The 27,969-nt window shown below is 40.1% G+C and overlaps 1 protein-coding gene and 1 long non-coding RNA gene across 3 annotated transcripts in view; one reads left to right on the top strand and one right to left on the bottom strand.

The window, feature by feature from the left end:
* Nucleotides 1-12,237, top strand: part of LOC121928024 (mucolipin-2-like) — a 61,760-nt gene extending 49,523 nt beyond the window's left edge. Inside the window, exons 9-14 of the mRNA XM_042462209.1 lie at nt 869-1,018; nt 2,789-2,890; nt 2,976-3,098; nt 6,480-6,686; nt 8,235-8,350; nt 9,487-12,237. Of these exons, the coding sequence (XP_042318143.1) occupies nt 869-1,018; nt 2,789-2,890; nt 2,976-3,098; nt 6,480-6,686; nt 8,235-8,350; nt 9,487-9,523 (735 nt within the window). The 3' untranslated portion in view covers nt 9,524-12,237. The remainder of the gene's footprint in view (nt 1-868; nt 1,019-2,788; nt 2,891-2,975; nt 3,099-6,479; nt 6,687-8,234; nt 8,351-9,486) is intronic.
* LOC121928026 lies at nt 337-27,969 on the bottom strand. Of its 2 annotated transcripts, XR_006103430.1 has the most exons (4): nt 27,830-27,969; nt 22,039-22,127; nt 2,699-2,744; nt 337-989 (listed from the first exon to the last, which is right to left on the bottom strand). It is a non-coding gene; the product is annotated as an uncharacterized LOC121928026 (long non-coding RNA). The 2 variants fall into 2 exon arrangements; XR_006103431.1 differs by lacking the exons at nt 337-989; nt 2,699-2,744 and adding an exon at nt 17,853-18,385.

Genomic DNA, 27,969 nt, shown 5'->3' with positions numbered 1-27,969 from the left:
CTCAAATGTGCCAAATTCAATTACTTTTCTCGCAAGGGTGTTAATTGACTGAAGTGCTGGCAAATGCAAAAGGTAGCCCTCTGTTGTAACTAGGGACAGGAAAAGCTCTCATTCTTGATTTCTTTGGGTTTCTCTAAATCACAGTTGTACCTCCTTGTTCTTGATCTGTTTTGGGTTTCAGGATTAGTTTTTTTTTCTTCCTGCATAGAAATTTGTTTCTGTATTTGCCAGTATTCAATAACATCATTCTGCTAAAAGTCCTCTCACAGGCCCTTATATCTAGGTTGTATAAAAGTTGGGGGACCAACATATTCTCAGTTATACAGTGAGTCTGGTTGAACAAACTGTTGCATGCCTAGTAACTATGAGAATATGCTCACCACTGCTTGAACAACTGAGGAAAAACAATCCCTCCAGTCACACACTTTACTGGCCTTATGTTGGATGTCAGCCTCTAGTACAGATTTCCTCCCCCAACACACATTTTAACACAGTTTCCCTCATCAACTAAAGTGCTGTTTGTGAAACAGTTTTTTAATGAATTGAACACATTTTAGTTGTATATATCTACCTATATGCAATTTGAAAAAGCAACAACACTGACTCTTCTCTTGATAACAGGCTAAAGATAGTATGTAGTTTCCTTAATAGTATCGCTGACCAAAAATTTTAGAGGCATTGTTTAAAAAGTCAATTTCAGGCCAAATTCTTTCCCATCTTTAATTGCAATCCTCTGTTTGCTTATGTGTGGTATATGCACACTCCAGTGCAGTACCAGAGATGCCCATCTGATGCTGACTTTAGTCCTGTGTAGCAATGAACCAGAGAAGGTTCCTAATCATTCTCTTCATTCTGATGCTTAAAACAGAGATTTGTGAATTTCTTCTTGGAGAAATATAAACGCCATGTATGCAGCGCAGATCGCCTAGAATTCATAAATGGATGGTATGTCCTGGTGATTATTAGTGATATGATGACTATCATTGGCTCTATAATGAAAATGGAAATAAAAGCCAAGGTGAGTCACAACTTTTGGGCTCTGTTTTGACATGGAGGCTTTAAAAATCCTAAACTCTCATGACTCCTTTAAAAAATCCATTAACTCAAAACCTGTGTGCCTTCCTTAATACTGGCCAGTCTCTAACAATCCATTGTTGGAGAAGATCCTGGGGAGTTTTTCAAACGGGAGGAATTTCTCTTAAATTCGAATGAAAAGAAAGTGGGGCCAGAATGCATTCACTTAAAGCTGCTAGTGTAGCGCAATTACGTGAATGTGCATTGTGTTTGAACTGGCTTCTCTATGCCCCAAAATAGCATTTCATTGTCCGAATTTGTGTGTGGCAGTCTATCATGCAATAATGTGAAACCACATGATTGCGTTCAGACTGACTTCCCATTGCCCGAATTTGTGTGTAGTGGGTTATCATGCAATAACATTAAACCCCATGATTGCGTTCAGATTGCCATTGGATTATACTTTCTATTTCACTTGTCTGATGAATTGTTGGGATATTTGGTAGCTACTCAGCTCTGGGGATATAGATTCTGTAGGTAAAGGCTGGGCAAAATGCAGGCTGCATATGGGCCCTGATCCATGTTTGTCTCCCAAGGTTCTTCATTTCCTTCATGAAATTATGTGAGGGTAGTGGGAGAGGAAGGGCTGAACAAATTACTTTGCCCCTAGAGGCCATGTCGCTCCTCCATAGCACTAGAACAGGCTGCTGAACCTGCCATATTTGGGGGCATTTTGTCCTTTCCTCACATTTTTCATGTTCTGTATCAGCCTGTTTTCAGCACTCCCTGTTACATTCTGGGTTTTTTTTTTCTTTGCGGGGGGCGGGGAGAGGTCTCTACAGGCTAAAGAAAGAGGTGAAGGGAGCTGAAAACATCTGAAAATATAGGAAAATGGTAAGAAGAACATCCCCTATGAAATGGGGCTGTATTGGCCATTTGGGAGCAACAAATCTCTTCCATTTGGTGTGTGTGTGGGGGGGATGACACTAAGGGATGGCAGCTTCCCAACCCCTAGCAGTTGCCCACACTGATATAGATTGGTTTCAGTTTGGCTTTAGGCCTGGCTATGGGACAGAGATATCATTGGTTGCCTTGGTGGATGACCTACACTAGCAATTAATAAGATGATTATGTTCCTTTTGATTTTGATGGACCTCTCAGCAGCTTTGAGTACTATCAAATTTCTCTTAGGCAGTTTATTACATGGGATGAATCCTGTACAGAAACTAGATTTAAAGTGAAAACATGATGTTCGGGGTTAACCTGAACAGAAAGTAGACAAAACCTGTAAATGGGGGTTGTTTTTCAAACAACATTTGCATGAAAGAGAAATAACATGAAAATAACCCAAACGGAAAGTTGACAAAACCTACTCCTTTTATACTTTTGGGAAATTTCTAAAGTAGAAAGGAGGGGGTTTTCTCTGCTTTCCATTTGGATTATTTTCATGTTATTTCTCTTTTTGCCAATGCATCTGAAAAACAATCTGCATTTTTGGGTGTTTAGCGGATTTTAAAATCCCGTTTCTGCACAGGATTTGCCTCCGCGTGCCTCCATGTGATAAACTTCTACATTATCTCATTGGAATAAGACTTTAATTTATTATTGAGGAGTGTTAAATTGTTTCAACTTATTCTTTAATAGCATGACCAGTTCAATTTGTATTTCAATATGTATAACTTACCTTGTATTTGTTGGCAGTTGTTTTCTTTTAATGTCTTGGATCCCAGCTGTGGGAGAAAAATGAAGCAATGAATTGCTCTTCTCTTTTCAGAATCTTACAAGCTATGATGTTTGCAGTATTTTGCTTGGTACATCTACTCTACTTGTTTGGGTTGGAGTCATTCGGTACTTGGGTTACTTCCAGACTTACAATGTAAGCACCAAAGTGAAATATTCATAATCTTTTTTTATTTTATTTTAATGTGAATATCTGACAACATCTTCTCTTCTGTTCTTAGGTGCTGATATTAACAATGCAAGCCTCCTTGCCCAAAGTTCTTAGGTTCTGTTGTTGTGCTGGAATGATATATCTTGGCTATACTTTCTGTGGCTGGATTGTTCTAGGACCATATCATGAAAAGGTAAGCAGGCAGTTGGTTTTTAAATCCTAATTTTTATGTAGCTAGAATATAAGACAAAAAGGGTTGTACTATGTAAACAGTGATCTTGAATTAGACAAATGGGTAAATATATAATCTATCGTACATCACCTGGTTTTTTCTATTTTCAAAATACTTTCATGAACTCAAGATATTGCATTTTGATTCTAGTGTGTATATCTGGAGAAGAATAAACTGTGATGCTTAGCTTTGTAAAGCAACTCCTTTTACTGATCTGACCAAAAGCAATCAAAATACTGGCGCAAGACACAGTGAAAGGTTCATTTGTTTCTTGGTGTTAGCCCATTCCTTAATTTTTCACAAGAGGGCAGCATTGCACCACATCAGTGCGACTTGGATACAACCTCTCTACATGAAATAAGACATCAAAGATCCTGATAGCTTACTGTCAACCTTGAGCCTTCTCACCCTCTTCTTTTGTTCAAAATACCTCATATCATGGTCTTAATATGACATTCCTGAAACGGCTGACAGAATTGATACATACTTCTGTGTAAAACAGTGTCATATCCTAATACTGTATCGAACGCAACAAGCTGGCTCTGAACAATGAGAGGTGAAGTTTTGAAAGTGGCACGTACATCCAAATGCTCTAGGAATAAACAGGAACCTAAATAATTTCTCTCTTTCTTCTCATTGTGTGTGCACTGTGTCTGCATGGTGTGTGTATACATGTAATCATGTAAACCTGAATGAACAATCAAGGTTTATGATTGAAGCTTCTTCTTCCTGTCACAAGCTGCTTCCAAAATTTCCCTTTGTTTCATGACCAGTAAAGACAAAGGCAGGTAAAGTGTGGCCTGTGGGCTGCATGTGGCCCTTGCACCCTACTTTTTTGGCCCCTGAAGTCCCCCACCAGTCCTTCAAAGTGGCTTGAATTCTCTCACACCATTTTTAAAAGGTCCAGTCTTCAGGTAGAAATGGAAAACCACAGCTGGAGCAAAACAAAAAACAATTTCATCCCACCATAATTCCTCAGAACCTACACTCGCTCTCAAGTAGCTTCTTGCCCCTCTGTTTTGCCTTCAAAATGGTGATGTTTTGAAAGTAAAACAAAAAAGGAGGGGGGAGATATTGTGTGCTGTGTGTGTGTAGCTCACAAGGTTTTTGTTTTTTTAACTTGGCCCCTGCCCTTACACAGTTGCCCATCCCTGAATGAAGGGCTTTCTCTGTGGCTGCTCATGGGCTCTGATTATCTCTTCCAAAGGAGGCTAGACTCGTTCTTTCCTTGTTATCTCTCTGCTGGCAGGCAAAGACTTTTTAATTCAGGTGGCCTTTGGCTACTGAACACTTACTGTGGAATTGGCTTTCACCTACAAGGGAGGGGGTGCTGTATTTTCTTTCTTGCTGTGTTTTAAAGTTGTGTACACTTGTCTCTCCACATTCATGGCTTTGACTTTCGCGGCTTTGATTATTCGTTTGATTAGTATGTTCTTTCTAGGAATCTCAAGGTCCTCCAGTGTGACTCTGTTGTCAACATCTACCAAACTCTTGCTGGAGGATTCCTAGAGAGAACACTTCTTTAGACATTTGTAGGTCCTCCAATGCAATTTCATGGTCAACATCTCACAGAACTTGACCAAAGAATTGCCTTGGAGGACCTAGAGATTCCTAGAGAAGTGTTCTCTCGTGTTAAAAAAACCCAATGGTTTTTTTTTTGTTTGTTTGCAGTTTTCCCACTTTCACAAAGGTCCTCCTAACCCCAGTGAATGTGAAGCGTACACTGTATTAAATTTTTAAAAATGCTTTTATTAATTTTAATTTTTTAAATGTACTTCTTCCATTTTATCATTAAGTTGTCTCAAGTCTCCTTCATGAGAGAGAGATGAGAGACTGATGAATAAAGAAATCTTTCAGAAGGAGAACATCCATAACTTTGTTTTTTATATAGAGCTCTCTTCCTATTGTAGCCAAGGGTCCGTTAGGGGAATTTTATTATGTTGTTATTAGTCCAAATAATGCAAGAGGGGACTGGCTACAAGAGCCCTCCGAGATCGTCTCCCGATGTGTATACGGAGAAGACCAGGGGATCCCAATAAATAAAGCTGAGACGGATATTAATAACTAGATGTCTAATTTATTGAAATAGGGGAAAAACACATGCGTTGCGCATACACTCACACAAACACTCAGGACTCAGGAAAATTAGGGTTGGAAAATAGGAACAGATTTCAGGCGTTACTAAGGGTGATGCTTACCAGAATGTAGATTCCCTCCGGGAAGCGAATGGAGTGGTGATGGACAGTGAGACAGTCTGCTCCGCAACCTGGGTTTGAGCAGAAATGCCGGCTACCAAAAACAGAGGTCTGACTGACGTGGAGTAAGTAGACCTTGCAAATGGCGCGCTGAGCAGCAAAAGTGGGGACTTTTTATAGGCCAAATCTGGCCCGAGGGCAGAGAGTTTTGGTGATTGGAACAAAGGTGTTTAATTGCTTTCTTTCACCTGGATGTCTGGGTCTGATAATATCTATGACTTAAGCTGTTCGGACAACAGACTTCAGGAGGGGTGATAGCTCCGGGGAAGGTAAATATTTTACTCTTCCTGGCTTAAGATAATCCCTTCATGCGACTTCCCAGACCTTCTAAGATGTTAATGTGAGAACTCCCTTAGGAGAGGTGTACATGACTTATCGCCTTGCCCATAATGGAGGACAGGCTTGGAGTCTGGCCAGGGGTCATCCAAGGGTTATCATTGATTCCAAAATTTATATGAAACCAGTATGGGTAACACTATGTATCCAGGCTATAATGACAAAAGTACAGTATCATGCTACGTTACCATCATATATATTCCACTTCCATGTGCTCACCTAGAATGGACTGGATTCTGCTTTTCTGCAAGGGCCATACTGGCTAAGGGATTTTGGGAGTTATAGACCATTTCCTTCCTCTCCCCTAAACTCTGGTTCTGACAATGAGATTGGTGTAATATTTAATCCTGATACTATACAGTTTAGGAGCCAGAATAGTGTGGTGGTTTGAACATTGAACTATGACTCTGGTGACCAGGGATCAAATCCTTGCTCAGCCATGGAAATCTACTAGATAACATAGGGTAAGACATACTCTTAGCCTCAGGAAGGCAAGAGCAAAGCCTTCTCAACAAATAATGCCAAGAAAACTCCATAATAGGCTCACTTTAGGGTTGCCGTAAGTCAGAAATGACTTAAAAGCACACAACAACTGTATACCTGTGTTTTCCATGGGTTTTGTTGATTTATTGTTAGCCAGCTTGGATTTTTTTTATAAATGAGTGGGGTGTGGGATAATACATACCCTTTAGTTTATTTCAAGTGCTGTAGCTATTGGTGCTGATGAGAATTGTTTTTCATTGCTTTCTAGTTTGAAGATCTTAACACAGTAGCGGAGTGTCTGTTTTCTCTCGTCAATGGTGATGACATGTTTGCGACATTTGCTCAAATCCAGCAGAAAAGTACTTTAGTTTGGCTCTTCAGTCGACTCTACCTGTACTCCTTCATTAGCCTCTTCATATATATGATCCTTAGCCTTTTTATCGCTCTTATTACAGATGCTTACGACACCATTAAGGTAAAGGCATTGTGTTAAGTGCTTGTCTTCATTAAGAGTGCTGAACCATTGTTAATCCTTAAGGAAACGCATGATGGTGGGTAGGAGTTATTTTAGATCAGGAATGAGAATTATGAAGCCCTGTAGGTGGGTGGTACTCAGAGTGGTGTTTGTCCCTGAGCCATTAGCTACCAGATCCTGATAATGTTTCCAGATAAGAAACAAACGACTGTACCCAATGGGCAAAAAAATACAATGCTAGTAATGCTAGCATTATGCCAGTCCCTTGAATATTGGGAAGGTGGGAATTGCTGGTCTTCCACATCAGATTGCCTGAAAAGTAAGTACTACGCTAGATGATGGAAGTTGCAGTTCAGTAACATCTGGATGGCTGCACAATTCCCACTCTGGTTTAAATTATAAAAAATGCTTTAGGTGGAGGAAGGTTAAAATGGCTCAGACTGGTAAAGGCTTGAAAACTTGCTTCCATTTAATTTGTTTGATTTCATTAGTCAGGATATTACTAGTTTAGACTTGCCCTCTTTCTGTAGGTGGTAATTAGGGGTTTCACTCTCTGTAACTTATTCCAGGGATGGATCCACACTGTAGAAATAATCCAGTTTGATGCCACTTGAACTACCATGTCTCAATGCTATGGAATTATGGGATTTGTAGTTATGTGAGGTATTTACCTTTTTCTGTCATAGAGCTCTGGTGCCACAACAAACTACAAATCCCAGGATCCCATAGTGCTGTCAAACTAGATTATATCTGCTGCGTGGATGCAACCTATGTTTTGTTTTAGTGTGTGTTTTTGCTTTTAAACAGTGGCTGCTACACCCTTCTGTTTATTTTTCCCAGCAGGGCTCATGCTTGCTGAATTTCAACAAGCTGTTTGATCTCTGATACTTTTCTCCTGTGTAGAATTTATATGTGAACTCTTTTGTTTGTTGTAGCATGCTAACATCTGTAAGGTATTTTTGAAAGTCTCTTTTTCAGAATATAATGAGTATAATGACAGCTTGCAGCCATCCATAGCTGAGCTGGTGATAATATGATGATCTGGGATCATCACAGTCTGCTCTAAGGTTAGAGTAGGGTAGATTGGGGACAATGGCAGACCTTTTTTGTTCATCTAAAGCTGGGAGATGCTGGTCCCTTCCCTGACATCATTGGTTTTAGTAGAAATACCGGAAAGCCATGCTTATAGCTGAAGTAGCCTACTGTAGTAGTACAACTCCCGGAAAGTACAAACTAGCTTCTGTGATATTTGTCAAACAAGTGGAGGACATTCTGTATTAACATACCATTCCAACTATTTGTGTCAGAGTAAAATAAAAGATGCATAAGAATAAAAAAGATTTTTTTTTATCTCTCTGCAGCTGGTATAGGGTAAAACATGATCCCAACTTTATTTCAATATATTTTAAGCTTAGAAACCTCTGGCAGTAGGATGTCTTTATTCATCTTTTTTGTCCTTCTGAGATAGAAGGGTTTAGGAGAACATTAGTGGCTTAATCTGAGCCTAACAGCTTCCTAAATGGATTATTCCACAACTCTCTCTTTTAGAAATACCAACAAATTGGTGCTCCATCTACAGATCTTCATGAATTTCTAAAACAATGCAGCAGTGAAGAATACAGCACAAGACCACAGACATCTATGAGCTTCTGTTGCTGTAGGAGGTTGGTGTGCTCTCCTTTCATCAGTTCTGCAATTTTCCTGTATACCTTTTTGATGTTGGCTCTTTATGGGATCTCTAATAGGGCAGAATCAAAAATCTGAATGAGACTTCAAGCATGTGCCTGCTTTTTTATTTATCAATATGAAACGATTTCTAGAAACAGAGGAGTTGTAAGTTTTTGTATGTGTGACAAGTGTGCTAGTAAAGCCAATTGATCTATGTATTCTGTGGAACAGATTGCTTTCACTGCTAGAAATTGGGTGAGGTTCTTGATATATGTTTTCAGACAACAAAAGCAAATAATAATGGTAATTTCTCCCCCATCTTCGTTAGACTTCAAAAGTATGATTATATTGTTAAGCTGCTTACATTTTTATATCAATCCATATCAAAGATGGGCAAACTAAAGTTTACGGGCCACATTTAGCTCTCCTCCAACTCCTCTATTCTAAAAAAAAAACCCCTAAAAACAACACTCCCTGTTTCTAAAATATCCTTTTGGAGAATGAAAACAGGCCTATAGGAGAAATTACATTGACATGCAAATTGAGCTTCTTTCAGGCTTCTGAGGGAGATGTGAAAGTGGAGAAACCCAGTTGGCCCTGACTTCCTGACAGTTTTGAGAACAGGTGGAGTTGGAAAGCATTGTGTGTTTATCTGTAAAACCTGTGTGTGTGTGTGTGTGTGTGTGTGTGTGTGTGTGTGTTTCTGGCAACTAGGGGAAAAGCACTAAGAAAACTTGTGTACTTTAAACCACCTGAGTTTTCATGTTATAACTTTAATTATCTCTTGCTAGCAAGCACATCAAAAATCATCATTCAGTATATATTCCAGTATAAATATAATCTGGAAGCACAATGGAATATGACATGAGGTTTTTTCCTTGAATTACCTTTAGAGGAATGGGACAGTTGTCATGCAAATTAGGGAACAGAATAACAGTGATATAAGGGTATTGTGGGGGACTGAGGATAACACAGCAGGAGCTCTGACTGTAAAGTCTACATGAGTGTTATGGGGAGGCTTGGACAAAAGGTATTGCACGTTTTAAGTATTTAGCCAATCTTTATACCACTTACCAGCATATTTATATTGTATTGCTGCTGTGAAAATGCATTGTTGTTCTCTCTTCTGCAGACAGAAAAGTGATGACGACATGATACTTATTAACTGAAGACAGGTGGTGCTGGCTTACATTATTGCAAAAAAATGGTCAAGAAAAAAAAACAGTTGGGCAAAGCTACTCTTGAAAGCGGACCCTCTTGAATTGCAGTGGAGCATGGCATGTGCACATGTCTTTTCTACGAACTAGTGACCTTAACTTATGTCGAGGAAAGAGAAGCAGCAATGCCTTCCTGCCATCCACAGCGGGAGGCTCACAAACTACATTGAGCAGGCCTTGAATGAACAGCTGATGACCTTGTTGCAAGACCTGATCTCAAGAGGCACTTTAAATGAATGTCAAAGTGTTAAGTATCTCTTGGTCACTACTCAGTTGTAACCTGCTCTCTAGATATTTTTATATTAAAATATTTAAATAAAAAAATGAAACGAAATGCACTTCTTAAACACAAAATAATGCAATTGGTGGTAACTGTAGCTTTTTGTTTTAAGTTTGCATTTGGTTTCAAGGTATTCCCTTCAAACATGACTTATTTGTTAAATGTATGCAAATCTAGCACTATACATAACTTTTGCTTTTCTTCTTTTTCTTATAGTCTACTTTTTGGTTTACTAAGGTGACTTAAAGCTGTCCAGATATTTAAGATTCACTTGGTTGTATATGCATGTTTTTCTAAAAACAAACTAGATTTCAACGGGCTTGGGAGGTTTTTCTTTGTGTGACTTGAACACAGGTTTGCTCTTGTTATCCCCTTAATCCCAGTGAAGGCTGAAGTCCTATGCATACCTTATAATTCCATGGCACTTAGACTGTAGATGGGCTTTACTCTTCAATAATCATGAATAGGACTGGCAAATGTCACAATATCAACTGCAACATATTCTGGTAAATTCACATGATTTTATCTTGGGAAGGACAGAGTATCTGACTTGCTCTTTGCAATATGGCAATGTAGTACACATTTCGTTCATTTTAAATAAATAAATAACAGTCCCACTATATGGAACAACCTAACCATCCACAGTTGTGGCAGTTGGTAGTTTCTCTGACAGTAGGATTGTGAATCTACGCTAGGTTTTAGTCTAAATTTTAAAGGAGCTATCCAAGGTGCTAGACCTGTTTTGTAGAAATGTAGAAATGCTGTGGTTGGCTTGCATAAAGTTGAAGACACAAACTTGAAGTGGATTCTCAACCATCCGACAGACATGGAAGCCACTAACCACTGCTGAGCCATGCTGTATATCACTTCTTGAAAAATAACAATAATGTGGGAATAGTTCATCTCATTTTTGAGCCAATTTGAACCCTTCTAGGCTGCATCTGCATGGCAGAAATAATGCAGTTTGACATCACTTTAACTGCCATGGCTCAATGCTATGGAATTTGAGATTTGTAGTTTGATGTCGGCACCAAAGTTCTCTAACAGAGAAGACTGAATATCTCTCAGAACTACAAATCCCAGAATTCCATAGCATTGAGCCATGGCAGTTAAAGTGGTATCACTTCTTGGTTTCTATACTGCAGATAAGGCCCTAGTCACTTATGCCTGGAGGACAGTTCAACATGTCTAGGAGAGAAAACTTGCCTGCAAATCCCAAGTCATTGGTGTGCAGTGGGGCAAAACTCCCTCAGAAACTGTTGGAACAAGTCAGTCCTGGGCAGTAGCTGTCTCCCATGCTTTGATTCCTTCCCTTTGTGTTATAGACATTCTACATCATCAGGGAGGAGGGATTGGGATGTTGAAAGCTTTGTATCTGGGAAGAGGCTCAGTGAATGGAAGAAAAAGAAATCAGGAGGATTGTTTTCTAGCTGGGCTTTTCAGGCAGGTCTCATGAACTTGTACTGTTCCTTTCCCCAAGCTCAGTGAGATCTCTTGTGATATACCTACTGCCTGCCTCCCCTAGCCAAGGAATTCTAGGCACCGCAGCCTTGTAAAGCAGCCAGAGCCCTCTGCCAGAAATTCTTAGTGTATTCAAAAACCACAATGCATAGTTCTTCCAGTAACCATTAATTCTTTTATTCTGCTTTAGATTTTGGAATGTATATCTGTCGCTTATCTGTAGCTTGTCTTCTAGTCTGACATTTACTGTCCAATAAAGGAGGAGATGGGAAAGTGTCCGTTTTCTGTGTTTGGGTGGTGATTTGGTTTGGTACCTTATAAATGTTTATCCTGTCCTCTAGTGTAAATATTTCGTAGAGCGTGTTACAGGATAGTGCCTGTTCACAGACTGTTGAAAACTTAGTCCATGCTATTCTGTATCATGAAATTGGTGTGTGGGGGTGTGAGGAAGGAAAAGCAAGTGGGATTTTAGGTAGCAAATATAGTATTTCTCCCTGATAGTCTTTTTAAAAAACTTACTGTCAACATTAAAATGCCCTTTAGAAGCTAGAAGGACTTTAGTATGCTGTTCCTAATGTAGGAAGGAGGTACTATCATTTCTGTCACTGAAGAGGTTTTCTCCCTGTTGGCATCCAGTTACTGAAATGAGTTGTAATTCAGCTATGAATCATTTTAAAAGGCCATAGGAGTGTAAGTTGTTAATTCTAATTGATGTGGTGGAAATGACTGAGCACTCAGAAAAAAGAGAGCATTAGCTGTAATGGGGCATAATAGACAATGAATCTTCCAAAGTGAGAAGGTGAAATAGCTCTGCACACCACAGACAATTTCCCCTGAAGTAACTGGATTCACTAGTTCATTTCAACAATGCAAATGGCAAGCAAGTGGTTTGAAAACTGGAGAGAGAAAAAACCACCTAGGTGGGAAACAAGGCCATAAGCTATTGGTCTTTTCGCCACAAAACTTATGAAAGTTAAGGTTTGAAGCAAAAGTGAGCACCAAGTGCCTTGGAAACTGATTTTTTTCTATGTTAAAACGTGGGGTGAAAAAAAAATTCTTGATTTTTGTATTTTTAAGTTGATTAAGCTTCATAACCTAATGAACTTCCCATTAATAAAGGAACCTTAGGCATTTTCAGCACCACACAAATGTAAAATCAGATATTTTGGGCATTATTTGGCTTCTTGAAAAAACCAAGTTCTCATTCTGTATAAAGTTAACTGCAGTTTGCTGTGGCTTAATTTGGGATGTTTGGTATCACTATAAAGAGAGCAACACAGGGACTAGCCTGTTAGATGTAACTGAATTTTTATTCTCGTATCTCCAATAGAAGACTTGAAATGTGTGCCTACTTTTTGGTGTCCCTCTGTTTTGTTTACTTGAAGGGATGTTACTGAGTTTATTGGGACATACGTCCAGGTGTGTAGGACTGTGGCTTTAAGGCTGACAATGGATGCATCTTACAGTGAATGTGTTGTGTAGATTTAAATGTACAGTTCTTAAAACCTGGAATGATATCTTAACTACTGCCTAATCTATTAAAATAAATTGGTCCAATACCTAGGGGCTCTGTATTTGGATGAATATATCTGTACCACCTCTAGAAAAGGAAGAGCAGCCTCTCAAATTATAAGCAAGATCTTATTCTAGAGCAGTGGATGGAGAACATGCTCCCATGATCCATGATGGTTCAGACTAATGAGAGTTGAAGTCCAATAGCCCCATGTTCCCTACTCTTGTTCAAAAGAGTTATGGTTGGGTCCACAGACCTATTCCCTCAGTGAACAATGGAAGAATTACACCGTCAAGTCTATATAAGTAGCTGTAGTCTATTGCAGGTTTAGTGCATGGATCCTGGTTCATAGATATATATTTTCCTTTGATAGTTTTCATTGCTAGCAGACAAGTGTGCAGTCAAACTGCATACTCTTGGACTGACTTATGCTGCTAGCACATTCAGAAAGGTGTGGGATTATAAAACAGAAGTAGCAGGACATGTGAGGATATTCTTGGATGGCAGTTCTGCTTGTGATCTTGTTCTAGATATGGACACTTAAGTGGCTCTGGTTGGGGATGCATAACCCAGATGTGTCTTTTTTTTTTAATGGCCTATACCCAAACATCTTAACCAAGTGTGCATGAAATTCTTGTACCAGCGAGTGAGTGTGCTTCTGTGTTGTTCTCTCTTGGTACATAAGAATAAATGGCTTTTCATCAAGACAGGCAGTAAATTCATAGGCCAGCCTACTGTTGTCACCTGGTGATGTTGTGGTTCTGGTAATTAAAGCCAGCTTTACTTTCATATAAATGAGCAACTTGCCATAGAATTCAGGGTATAGCAATAGATCCTGGAGTCAGTTTTACCACTTGCCCTCAGATTTTGTCTTGGTTCTCCCCCCCCCCCCAGTTTTTGCTGAAAGCTTTTTACTAGATTAACTGCAGAAAGGAAATGATACATGATCTGTGTTAGCCTAATGACAGAGGAAAGACCATATTCAAGTGCAAGACATTAACCATAAGACGTTTACTGCCTAAATCTTCAGACTTAAGAATTTCAATTTCTTGTTTCAGCATACTAGCTACTGATCATGCAAGATATACCTGATTATTTATCTTTCATATCTGTAAAAATTGTGGCCAACTGTAGTACTGGCTTTGAATTACTGTATTGGATTGTTTCCAGAAAAGCCATGTCATCCACAATGGATCACACTCATTCATCCCATTTTACAGATAATCCAGATGATATTGCCAAATTGTTGTAATCTTCAATGTTTTCTCTTCCCATCCTTCTTGAGATCTGATTTGTGATTTTGTTTTGAGTTAAATTGTAATTGCAATGTTGGCCTTTACTTTGTAAAATGTTAAAGAATTTGTGTACTCTTTAGCTGGTCCTTTCAATTAGGGTTTCCTCACCTCTTTTTCAAAAGAATTTCTTCTTCTGAGCTGATTGCCCTTATTTTGATGCTTCCAATTCTTTTATTGAATCATATTATTGCTGTATTGGCTCTTGATATGTCAGTTCCTATTCCTGGGTGCATTTACTCTGGCAATCTATGTGTGTTGTGTGCCTTCAAGTCATTTCCGACTTTTGGCAACCCTAAGGTGAATCTATCATGGGGTTTTCTTGGCAAGATTTGATCAGAGGAGATTGCCATTGCTTTTCCACTGAGCCTGCAAACATGTACTCTGCCTAAAGTCATCTAGTGGATTTCATGGTCAAGCAGGAATCAAACCCTGGTCTCCAGAGTGGGTGGTCCAGCTCTCAAACCACCAACCCATACAGGCTCTCAGTACTTTGGTTACAACAGGGAAATCATAGCCACCTCCGAGGATCCGAATTGGCTGTGGACTGTGAACAGGAAATCACTATAAGGGACAAAATCTGCTTCGTGGCAAAGCAACAAAGAAAAAAAACATTTTATGGATGAACTGGTACCAGTAGAAACAGGATATGCAAGTGTGCATCCATGCTTTACCAAAGCCTTGGATGAAGAGCGTTCCTGTCCATATTATCAGTAAAAATGAAACTCCATTGAACTGCAGAAGATGAGGCAGACACTTCCTCAAGATGTCAAGAGGGGATGTAACAAATACAGCTTCCATAACCATTTCTTGACCTACCTTTCCCTGATACAGTGGACACATTACTGAGAAGTAGCCACTTCACTTGATGAGAAATGGTTGGACAAAAAGATAGGAAGCAGAGAACCAAACTGCTCTTCCTGCCATAAAAATTGTGCGCCCTCCCTTCTCTGTTTTTTTTAGCAGAGGCATGATAGCCTGCATAACTGCAGCCCCATAACTGCTTCTGAAAAACTGCCACACCATGTCAAGTTATAGCTACAGACTATTTATTGGCTTCTGCAGTGTCCACTCAGCATTGTTATCTTTAGATTAATGCAGGATTTCAAAAGAATCATCCATTTCATTCTTTCTCTCTGTGTTATGTGTCTTTAATAGTTTCCAGCTTTGGGTGACCCTAAGGCGATCCTATCATGGGGTGTTCTTGGCAAGATTTGTTCAGAGGAGGTTTCCATTGTCTGAGAGCATGTGGCTTGCCCAAGGTCACTCAGTAGGTTTCATGGCCAAGCTCGGATTCAAACCTTGGTCTACAGACTCATGCACCCAATAAATGCTAATTATCGAAATTAGGAAGGTCAATTGATTAGTTAGCACCTTACTGTTCTATAGTAAGAGGGAACCCCCTAAACTAGTGGTGGGAAACTGTGATACTTCAGATCTTGCTAGACTTCTGCTCCCATAATCCTTTGTCATTGGTTCTGCTGGCTTGTGCTGATGGAACTTGCAATTTCAGCCCAACACAGTGATAATGTTCTCTAAGTATAGATTTTATGTAGATAAAATGGCACCATTCACATGCAAAGAAGGAGGTTGTGATCAGTTCAAACTGCAGAGTTTGCAGAAGTTTAAAGAAAAATAAGGGGGGGGGGGGGGGGCAGCAGATGGATATGACTCTGAAACCATTCAGTGAGGTCTGAGCATGCTTAATGGGCATGGAAATTTGAGTGCATGGCTGACAGTAAGGGAGAAAAATCCCAGTAGAAGGGGAAGCAGAATGGAGTATTACACCAGAGGTCATGGCTGGCAGGCAAGAGCCCTGAGCAGGAACAATGAGCACCTGTCTCCTCCTTTGTATAACGGTGCCACATTGAGTATACAAAGACCCACACTGGGAACTGTAGCATATTATATTAATGCTTTTAAAAACTTGACTACTCTGCCAATGCTTGAAGAAAGAGTGCTTTCTAAAACAGATTTGTTACCCTGCTAGTGTAGAAACTATATGGTGTTTTCCCCCAATTGCCATTACTTTATCTTCTACCTAGGTCTTGTTTTTCATAATTTTTGTCACCTTTATCAAGCATAATGTAGAAATTATGAATACTATAAATTTAAGCAACTAAGAAAGCTGTGGTCTCAGAGTTGAGCAAAAAAATTTAGGCTATATAAAAGTTCCCTGTCATTTCAGTATAATTAATGTTTTTGTCTGTCTGTCTCATAACAACATGGGAAGTTATCTAAACCAAAAGCAGGAACCTCCCTTACTACAGGGGAAAAACTCCCATTCTCACCATTCTTGATCACTGACCATGCAGCTGATGGGAACTGAAGTCCCAGCATTACCTAGAGAACTGCAGGTTCATTATTGGTGCGGTAAAGTATAGTGAATGGATTTACAGATTTGGAAAAAGCTATCTCTTGTAGGAAAGAGTGCTTTCCCCAAGATACAGATGCTGCTGAAATGCAAGTGGTTTCCACATGTGTTGTTGTTGTTGTTGGTGGTGGTGGTGGTGGTGGCTGAAATGGTGGTGATTGAAAGCACATTTGATAAGCTCAAGGATGATAAAGGAGAAAACGATGCTGCTTCTTCCCATGATTATGAATATTGTACAAGATTTTTAGGCTGTGAAGCTGCCAGCCCCTTTTTACTGAGACCCTCTAGCAGGAGTGAGTAAAATGAAGCCTTCTAGTAGTTGATGGAGTGCAGCTCCTAGCAGCCCTTAGCAATGTAGCCAATGATGAGTGGATTTGCAGCCCAGCACTATCTGGAAAGCTACATTTCCAGCCCTTGCTCTACGGTTTAAGTGGCCTACATGTGGCTTGTCACTTTTTTTCTTCAAATATTACTAAACTCTCAGGGCAATTTTATAAAATTTATATTATATATGGAATGCTGAACAAACCTTGGCAATGGATCTTTCTTCTCAGACTCTCCATCTTATTAATTGGAAATGTTTTGTATTGTTATGTACATCCAAAAAATTAAGTTTTTGTGGGACACTAATTTGAAGTTTAATTCACATTCTGAATGTTCATATCTTCAATATTCCCCTTTGGTATATGTCTGGAATTGGATTGTTACTGAAAACAATTTGTTAATGGGATAGAGTGAGAAGGGAAACATGCAGTTATCCAGATGTTGTTGGACTGTTACTGCCAAAATTTATTATTCTATTTATTTATTGTATAACCTGCCTTTGCCCTGGGATGGGATTTAAGGCAGACAGAAGTGCTATCCCACCATAGCCACAGTTGAAGAATGTTTGTGAGTTAACAATCCTATAATTTTTGTAGGACCCAATGATTCTCACCTCTGCTGTAGAGAGAAAAGACATATTTACACCTTATTTCAGCAACATTAATAAGAGTACTGTCTCTTCCCACCACTACATGTTTGCTGCCTTCTTCTGAATGTCAGCCATATGGGGAGTAGCTGGAACGAATTTGACCTTGTAATAATTTTGTGTTTCAAACTACTCTGAGCTATCTTACTCCTAAGGCGTAGCAGTATGTTTACTGCCAGGACATCAAGACACCCAAGGCCACCTGGCTACTCTGATTACCCTGCTTTTGTCAGTGTCAAAATTTCAGATAGTCTCAGCAGTATCAAGCAGTATTGTGTTTTACTCTGGTCCTATCAGGAAAAGTGCTGTGTTTATCAAAAACAAAAGCAAGCAAGCAAACAAACGCATTCATGCATAGTTTCTGTTAATAACCAGTCTTATATGTTTGGCAAAATCAAGTAGATCACAAACTGGGAAGTCAACTTGGGTTATTTGGTACACTTTATTATGTTTTAGACTACATTGCCCACAATCCCTTGTACTTGGCCATGACGGTGGCGACTTCTAGGCATTTAAGTCCAAAGTATCTGAAGGGCGTCAAAGTTCCCCAGATCTGTTGTACATAACCTTTGCTATACAGCTTCCAGCTCTCAGATATAAAACAACTCAAGTGAGACAGAGGAAGTATGCTGATGAGGGAGAAATGGCTGGTGATTGGCCAAGCCAGTGTACATATTGCAGAGGCTTAGCTTCAATATCATACATGCAAACTGTGTACAGTATCAGGCCGTAGGATGGACTAAGTGGATCTAGACTCCCAGCCTTCCCCGTGGATATTCATACTCAAGATGTGAGTACAGTAGGAAATGTCCAGATAATCATTTTAGAGAAATTATGGCCCAGTATACCTTCTCTCCTGGTCCAGGCTGGCTGCAGTCTTTTTTCTGCCAGAGGGAAGCCACAGCTGCTAAACCATGTGGTTTCCTGCCAGGGAAAAAAGAACCCGCAAAAGAAACTGTACATAAACTGGAGTAAACAGTTTTGCAGCGTTAAAAATAAAGTGTGAGAGATCTTGTTAAGGGTTTTCCTAAAGCCGCGTTGTCGTCGTCATAAGTTACATAAGTGCTGCGCAGCGCCATGTGGATGCTGTGTGGTGCTTACAACAATGGTAGCGCCCATGTATACAGGGCGCCACCATTGTTACGCCCTTGTCACGTGCAAGTATTGCGGGGCGTATGGGTGCTCCACCCCCCAGGCAATTCTAGCACATGACGAGGGTGTTGGAAAGGCCCATCTGTTCCGGGCCAATGTTTCTTTTAAACCTTAGCTGAATATTACCTAAGCTGTGTGTAGCTTTCTAACTTTTTAGTAATTGTCTGAAGGAAGATGCCTTCATCTTGAGATACACTTTTACAGTGGACCCTTGTTATACGCTAGGGTTTGGTTCCAAGATCCCCCATGTATAACAAAATCCATGGATGCTCAAGTCCCATTAAATATAATAACATAGCAAAATGGTGTCCCTTATAAAAATGGAAAATCAAGCTTGGATGTTTGAAATTTATACTTTTTTTTTAATATTTTCAAACCGTGGATACTTGAATCCGTGTATAAAAAATCAGTGTATAAGAAGGGCTGACTGTACTATGTAGATGGCTTGCTTAGAATAAAGTTTACCTTCAAAGACCTCCTTTCTTCCCACACACTTTCATGTGCTTTTTGCTCAGCGTGTGTTTGTGCATATACATAAAGGATTTTCACCTTCCAGAGGAAAGGGAGAAAGGAAAGATTCTGTGCAATTAGAGATGGAAAAGCACAAGTCAACTTCCTTAGTAACTTCTCAGTGAGTTACTGGTTAAGGGGAATTAAAAATAGGTGGTAGCAGCTAGATGATCTCAAGAAGTACCCTCTCCTACTCAGGAGGAGGAGGGGGGGATAACCTTTTAAGCAAGTATGGTAACATATAACAAACAGGGCTAGTAACAAACAAAACAAAACCCAAATAGATTACATAATAGCTAACAGAAGGTGGAGAAACTCCATTCTTGTGGTAAAAACACCAGGTACAGACTGTGGCACTGATCATGAACTACTAATATACTAATACCAAAATAAAAATAAAGCTGAAAAAGAACACCGAAACAACCACCATACCAAAATATAATCTGAAGAAGATCCCAACAGAGTCTAAAGAAAGTGTGAGAAATAGCTTTGCACTATTAAGCTTAGTGGACTGAGAACCAGAAGAACTATGGATAGAAGTCCTAAGGACTGGAGCTCAGCTTTGGCGCAATTTCTGGCCTCTTAAGATGTGTGTGTGCTGATTTAAACAGCATGCCTCCAAAGTGACCCGAAGCAGCTTTATTTTGGCCTGTCTGTATGGGCCCACTGAATGCTAAAGTTAGGATCATCCAAGCCATTTTGTATCCCCCATTACCATGTAAGGACATGAGAAAAGCAGATAGTAAAGAAAGCAGATAGACAAAAAATCAACTTATTTGAGATGTGGTGCTGGAGAAGAGTGCTGAGGATACTGTGGATGATCAAAAAACCAAAGAAATGGCTCCTAGAACAGATGAAGCCTGAACGCTTTCTGAAAACCCGGATAACTAAATTGAGGTTTTTGTACTTTGGACACACCACGAGAAGGAAAGACGCATTAGAAAAGAAAAGTGGAAGGCAGCAGAAAGATAGGGAGACTGCAAGCCAGATGGCTAGACTCAATTAGGGAGGCCATGGGCCTGAGCCTGCAAGACCTGAGCAGAGAGGTATAGGATGGAGGTCTTGGAGATATCCACAGGGTTGCCATGAATCGAGGTCAACTTGAGGACAGCTAACAAGAACAACAAAATAACAAATATAGGACAAGATCGCTGTTAGAGCCTGTCTGTGATGTTATGTTTTCAAGACCCAGCACTAATGGACTTAGTCATAGATTTGGCTTACACAAATTGCTTCTCTTTGGAATGAACCAGATATAAGGACAATAGCCATGTTTGTTTAATTGCATATTGTGTAGCATAGTCACTCATGAGTAGTGCAGCCAGTTGACAGTTGTCCTTCACCAAGAGCAGCTGGCTAAGTTAGAGATGGTGCAGGAAAGGCCACTGAGCTCATCTAGCTCAGCCCTCTAACAGAGGAGAGTGGCCAAAGAATTATCAGGGCTTACCATGGCTTTCTCCCTGAACTGCTGCCTGCAGTGTTTGTCTCGTGGTCAGTCTGTCCCTGGTATATAGCCAGGCTACTGTCAGCTAGGAGAGGAACTGGACTGTCAGTCTCCAATGGATTGTCTAAACACCAGGATTGGAATCTGTCTTCTGGGTTCAGTCAATCAAAGCCAAATGCATTTTTAATTGGGCACAAGGGGGGCAAAGAACTAAAGTGGAGAGAAACACACATAAACAAACAAACAAGCTTCATTTATATACCGCTTCATACCACCTAAGCAGTGTCTAAGCAGTTTACAACTGTAAGCTAATTTGCCCCCAACAGTCTGGGTACTCATTTTAGCGACCTCCTCGGAAGGATGCAAGCCTGAGTCAAGCTTGAGCCCTTTTGCTGGTCTTGAACTCACAACCTTATGGTTTTGAGTGAGTGGCTGCAGTACAGGCATTTAACCACTGCGCCACCAGGGCTCCTACATCCCCACCCAACAATTGAGAAAAAGAAAAAATGTGGGGGGGGGGGGGGGGGAGCTGGAAAGAGATTGATAGCACAGTGACCCAAGAGAAATACAGGAAAGGTTTATGGTGTGATACCTCTGTGAAATAAAAACAATCCTGGAAATGTGAAGTCAAAGGCTTCCATGGCTGGCATCCATAGTTTTTTGTGGGTTTTTCGGGCTTTATGGCCATGTTCTAGAAGAGTTTATTCCTGATGTTTTGCCAGCATCTGTGGCTGGCAACTTCAGAGAATGCCAGCCACAGATGCTGGCGAAACATCAGGAATAAACTCTTCTAGAACATGGCCACATAGCCTGAACCCCCCCCCCCAAAAAAAATCTTGGAAAAGTTGAATTTGGAAGAGGTTTTCCCGTTTTCACCCACTGGCTGGCCATACATACAGGAGGTGGGGACAGAATGCCAATGCTCATTTCTGAAGTTATTTTCTTACCCTTTAGACAAATGGGTAGTGGGTTTGTACAAACACCTGAGGTAGGACATGCCCCTACAGTGTAACTATGAGACCATTTGGGCCCCTGTTACAGATGGTCTAACAAAATACTTACTTTAAAACCCATTATCTTAGTCCAGCTGCTTGATATTGTGACCATTTCTTCCAGTGCTTGCTAAATGAATTTTGGAGAAGGAATGGCAAAGCCTCCACTCTATCTGATTGTATTTGCTACTTATTGGCAGGATTAATGCTCCAGCCAGATTCTGTGTGAGCTGGAAATGGAGGCTTTACTGAAAAAGCCGTTAGGCTCTTAGCAAAGAAAAGAAAACAGAGAGGCATGCTAGAAAAAAGTCACAGCGTCAGCTTTTTAGTTTTGTGATGGTAAAAAAAATCTAGATGATGTCTGGCACTATTGGCAACTATTATATCTGTCTGTGACAAGAACCAGTGAGAGACACCTAATAAGTTGATGCTGAATACTGTGCATAATGGAGGAAGAAGACATCAATATAATTTCTTACCAAGTGTTCTGAGAAGGAATGCTCATTTCCCCCTTTTTATTGAGCCTCTATGGAAATAATGGTGTGATTTACCTCAGGACCGTATTTGTCTGCAAGAGGAAAGAAATGGAGAAGAAATTAGAAAAGAGAAATGGCTTTAAGAGTGGGAAATATAACGGAATTGCCAAGAAAGAAGGAGAGTGCTAATTGCATGGGTAGTATGAGGAAAAGACACCAAAAAGCAGGACAGGAATAGAAATTATTAGATCCCGCCTCTAGTTATGTCAAGACATAAGAAAGGTTGCTTTAAAGTTAACACACGTATTTTTTAAACATCTGCCATCCAGTCTTTCCTTATTTCAGATCCATGACATCCTGTCTGTGACAGCAAATGCCCTATGCATGTCAATCAAATCAGGGTGCCTGAGATTCAAAGCCAGGCAAAGTGCTTCTGCACATGAGGTAGATGATTCTTCATGCATCTCTCCCCATATTTACCTATAAAAGGACAATTAAAAACACTAAACAATCAACAATTTCCTTTCCTATTCTAGGACATATATTCACGGGTAGCTGTGTTGGCCATGCAACAACAACATCCAAAATCCACAGAACAACAAAAAGTATTACTGTTGGTCCAATAAAGATATTGTGGTTCTGTGGATTTTGGTTGTTGTATTTTTTCCTTCTGACACTCAAAATCTGCTGATTGAGGCAGCCACCTCATTCTGCCTATGGTATGGCTAGCCCTGCACAATTCATTTTCATAGCTGCCATCTTAAAAGCTTAAGCGTTTCTATAGGAATACAGGAACAAAACAAAACTCTAAAGCAGGGCAGAGAGCATCATGCTAGTGACAAGCCCAGTAATGATCCATTCCAAACAGCAAAAGTTCTTTTGAGTACCAGGTAGATGGCTGTCAGATCATTTAGTACTTGGTCCCCTGGCAAGCTGGTGAACTGGGGGCTAGACAGTACCACTTATAGGTGGATTTGTAATTGGTTGACCAAGCAAACCCACAGGATGCTCACCAATGGTTGATCTTTATCTTGGAGAGATATGACTAGTGGGGTGCCTCTGGGTTCTTTCCTGGGCCCAGTGCTCTTCAACATCTTTACAAATGACTTAGATGATGGAATAGAAAGCAGTCTTATTAGATTTGCAGATGACACCAAATGTAGGGGAGGGTAGTTAATACAGTCCGTCCTTGCCTTACGCGGGGATCCGTTCCGGATCCCGCCGTGTAAGGCAAATTCCGCCTATGCTTGAGCCCCATTGAAAACAATGGGGCTCGTGCGTGGTGGCGAGGCGGCGCGGGAGCGCGCGGGGCGCAATGGGCGCGCACACCCATTCAATTGAATGGGACGCGCCGCCCCTTCTGCCCTGCGCGTGCCCCACGGCTTGAGCGCGTATGCTCAAGGCCGCGTATGGCGCGCCCACGTATGGCGTGGGCGTGCTGTACTTAAGAAGATAGGGCCAGAATTCAAAATGACCTTTACCAATTGGAGAGTGGCCCCAATGCTAGCATGCTTGCATGTTGATGAATATCAACAGGGATGACTATGGCACGGTACAGACTGTCCCAAAAGATTTGTCCTGCAGGGAAGCCGCAGCCGCCAAACCGCATGGCCTCCCTACGGAACAAAAAGAACCTGCGAAAAGTGGGTTCTTTTTGCGCCACGCTTGTGATGCCCAAGTGCACCAATGGTGCACTCGCAACGTCACAATGACAGCGCGACATCTGGACACTATGCGTCTGTCACGTAACATTGGTGGCACCCGTATACACGGACGGGCTGCCGTCATTGTTACGGTGCCATGGCATAGTAGGGTTAGGCACCATGTGGTTGCTGCACAGTCCCTTAACCCTACTAGGCCACCAGCACGGCGCAAAAGGCACATCTGTACCATGCCTATAAGATGTTCTCTGCCTACAGAGAGGCCTGTGACCCCACTGGAATGGAGACATATTGGATTGCAAAAGAGGGTTCGCTGTTGAGATGCAAATAGACTTTAAATTTTCTGGGCTTTGAAAATCTCCCTATTGCCTCATGGCCAGAAGGAGGAGGAGCCTGCCTGCAAAAGATATCCTCCCCATCATAACATCTTGAGGGCCTGGCCTCGATTAAGAAAAAGAGCTCTCCCTCCAGTCCATCTGCCTTGGTCCAGGCCTCAGAGGGAGAGAAGAACTGCTGGACCTGATTTCCTCCCCCCCTCACCATTCCCTTCTCCTTTTGTGTCGTGTATTTTAGATTGTAAGCCTGAGGGCAGGGAACCGTCTATTATCCCCTCTGGTGTAAGCCGCCCAGATTCCCAGTGATTGGGCGGCATATAAATAAATCCTATTATCATCATCATCATCATCATCATCATCATTATTATCTCTACCAAGGACTGAAACAACCGGTGTTGTCAATTTCCAGGGAATTCCCCGGTTTCCGGGTAATAAAAAGCCTTTCCGTTTATTTGCCGGATACAAAATTTTGGGAGGGAATTTCTGAGGAATCAGCCCTTCCCCTTAAAAATGACCAAAAATACCTTTCCCCTCTCAAAAAATGGCTGACATACCTCCCATCCCGGAACTCCCCATCCCCTTTTGCCTTCCCATGGTGCCTTGCGGCAATCCTGACCCGGAGGTCCCGCCCGATTCTGGGGAATTTGGAGGCATTCCAGGGAGCCAATCAGGGGATTCCCTTCAAGGATGATTGGCAACACTGGAAACAACATGTAGGCATCTAACATCTCCAATTGTTTTTCCCCTGCTCCTGGTTGGTTTGTAACATCTTGCCTGATAAAGAAGCCCATGGAGCTTCGAAAGCTTGCAGCAAGTATATTGTGCATTTCGGTTGGCCAATAAAGTTATTGTCAGGGATGATGGGAGTTGTAGCTCTTCACCTCTGGCTCTAGCTCACCACCTTGTTATGCAGCGGTGCTGACCACCTTTGGTCAGTGGTTAATGCTTTTCTTCCAAAGCAGCAGAGTTTCAGAGAATAGGCTGAAGACCCTGACAAACTCTCCAAGCCTTCTCACTATTCTTCCTGAGATGTCTCCAAACTTCTCCAGGACCCTGCTGGCTCTTGTATCTTCACTCAAGACACCAGACAACTCTTATATAAAAGATCTACAGTGGTACCTCGGGATACGAAATACCCAGGTTACGAAATTTCCGGGATACGAAAAAATCCCATTGGAAATAATTGTTCCGGGTTACGAATGTTTTTCGGGTTACGAAAAATTTTTTTGGTGCTTTTCGGCGCTTTTTCGCACGAAACGCGGCTTTTCCCCATTAGCGCCTATGGCAATTCGGCTTACGAAGGCTTTTCGGGTTACGAAAGCGGCCGCGGAACGAATTAATTTCGTAACCCGAGGGAGCAGTGTACTTTATTCTACTATATACAAATACTAATGCCCTCAACAATCTCTACAATCTCCAATATCTCCAAACTACTCCAACTATCCACAACTACCAACAAAATACATTGGCAAACATAGCAATTATTATAGCCATTGTTAATCACCACCCACTTAGTCAGTTTCCACCCAGTGGGTGTGTACATTCATTTTGATTGGTTCACATAGTTCAACTCATACTTGAGAATTTCATCATTTCTCCTTGTACACTTAATGAATCTCAGGTGTTTCCAATTGTACATTCTACAATTCTGTCCTTGACTTTCAAGACTTCTAAATTACCTTAGCTTTTTCACCTGTGTAGCTTCTTGATTGCTCTTGCTTAGTCATTGTGACTTTCACATACATGTTTTATTTCTACTACTGCATGTCCCATGTTGCATTTTCCTTAACAGTTATCACTGATGGGTTTTTGTTTATAAGATGCTATGTTTAGAGACAAATTACCTCAAACATGGAGTCAGGCCAACATAATCTTAATTCCAAAGGAAGATAAAGACTTATTAGACCCCAAAAATTATAGACCGTTTGCTTTATTAAATGCAGATTATAAATTATTAGCTTCAATTTTAGCAAACAGATTTAAGAAAGTATTAATAAATTGGATTCATACAGACCAAAACGGCTTTCTCCCCGGTAGAAAGATAAAGGATAATATTAGAAATATAATTAATATAATTGATATACACGAAAAAATATTCATAAAAAATTGGCCATGATTTTTCTAGACGCGGAGAAGGCATTTGATAACATTAGGTGAGACTTCATGTTTGGGGTATTAAAGAAAATGGGGGTTGGAGAAAATTTTTATACTTGGATTCAAAGGATATATACATCTCAAGAAGCAACAGTATTAATTAACGGGGGAAAAACAGAAAAATTCAGTGTAACTAAAGGTGTAAGGCAAGGATGTCCCCTTTCTCCGCTTTTATTTATAACTGCATTTGAGATATTATTAAACAAAATTAGAAAATAAAAGACAATAGAGGGAGTAAAAGTGGGTAATGAAGTGTACAAACTTAGGGCCTATGCGAACGATTTAACAATTACAGAGCCAAATGATAGCATAGAAAACTTGATGAGAATTCTTAGGCATTATGGGAAAGTAACAGGCTTTAAAATTAATAACCCAAAAACAACAATGCTCTCTATGAACTTATCCAAAGAAGAAGAAGAAGAGATGAAGGAGAAAACAGGGTTTTAAATAAAAAAATGGTAAAGTATCTGGGTATCATAATAACAGTTAATAATAAAGAATTATTTCAAAAAAATTATGAAAAAAATTGGAAAGAGATTAAAAATGATATGAAAAAGTGGGATAAATTAAAATGATCTTGGATGGCTAGAATTGCAACAATAAAGATGGTTTTCATCCCTAAAATGATTTTTCTTTTTCAAAATCTCCCAGTAATTTTGAATAATGCACCATTCAATAGGTGGAAGAAGGATATGAGGGAATTTGTGTGGCAAAAGAAAAAAGCAAGAATACAAAGTAAAATCATTGAGGATAAAATTGAAAAAGGCGGGATGGCATTTCCAAATTTGAAATGGTATTATGAAGCATGGGATCCATGGCTTGAATATGTAAAATCAGAAGGAATTAAGAGTCGCTAGATAGCTTTAACAAATTAGATAACTGAGAGGATAATAGAAAATAAGAAGATAAGAAAAAAAAGAATAGGTGAAATATTAAGATAGTAACTCTGCTGGAAGAGTCAAGGTTTATATCGAAGTAATTTTTGGTGAATAAGATATATGATGTTTTTCAGGTTATTTGATTTCTTTTAGGAAGAATTATAGATAGGATAAGAAAGAAATTATTGGATGAGACACAGACATAATGATGTAAACTTGACACATGAAGGGAAGGGTTAAAAGAGGACACTCTCTAGATAATAGTGAAAGATATTTAAAAGAGATAGTAATTAAGGTAAAATGCATTAACGTGTTCATAGCCCCAGCTAGGAAGTAAGCTTTGTTTTGTTTGTTTGTTTGTTTGTTTGGTTTTATTCTGTTTTGGCTTTTTTTGTTTGTTATATGTTTGTATATGTCAATTGTAAATGTCTTTTTGTCTATGTATGTTTTTAATTTTGAATTTTATACAATAAAATTTATTATATAAAAAAATAATAAGATGCTATGTTTAGGCAGGGAAAACAAAATGCACAACTAAAGAATGGGTGATACCGGGTTTGCAAGCAGTACATGTGAAAAGGATCTGTTTATCTATCATCTATCTATCTTATATGCTGCCTTTCTCCCAGGCTGGGACCCAAGGCAGATCACAGATAAAATTGGTTAAAAACGTAACAATATTAAAACAATTAAAATCATATTATTGAAACAGTACTAAATTAAATTAAATAGTACAAAAGTTTTAAAACATAAATAGTACACACACCTCATATAAAAGCCTCTTTGACAATAATTACATATTAAAAGCCTGCTTGAATAAAAAACATCTTTGCTGCCAGGAAAAGGAAAGCAATCTAGCCTCCTGTGGAAGGGAGTTTCAGAGGGTGGGAGCAGTCACTGAGAAGG

The sequence above is a fragment of the Sceloporus undulatus genome, chromosome 4 (genome assembly GCF_019175285.1).
Source record: "Sceloporus undulatus isolate JIND9_A2432 ecotype Alabama chromosome 4, SceUnd_v1.1, whole genome shotgun sequence".
Taxonomy (NCBI): Eukaryota; Metazoa; Chordata; class Lepidosauria; order Squamata; family Phrynosomatidae; genus Sceloporus; species Sceloporus undulatus.
Note: the sequence above shows the minus strand (reverse complement) of the source record. Positions and strands in the feature narration are given on the sequence as shown.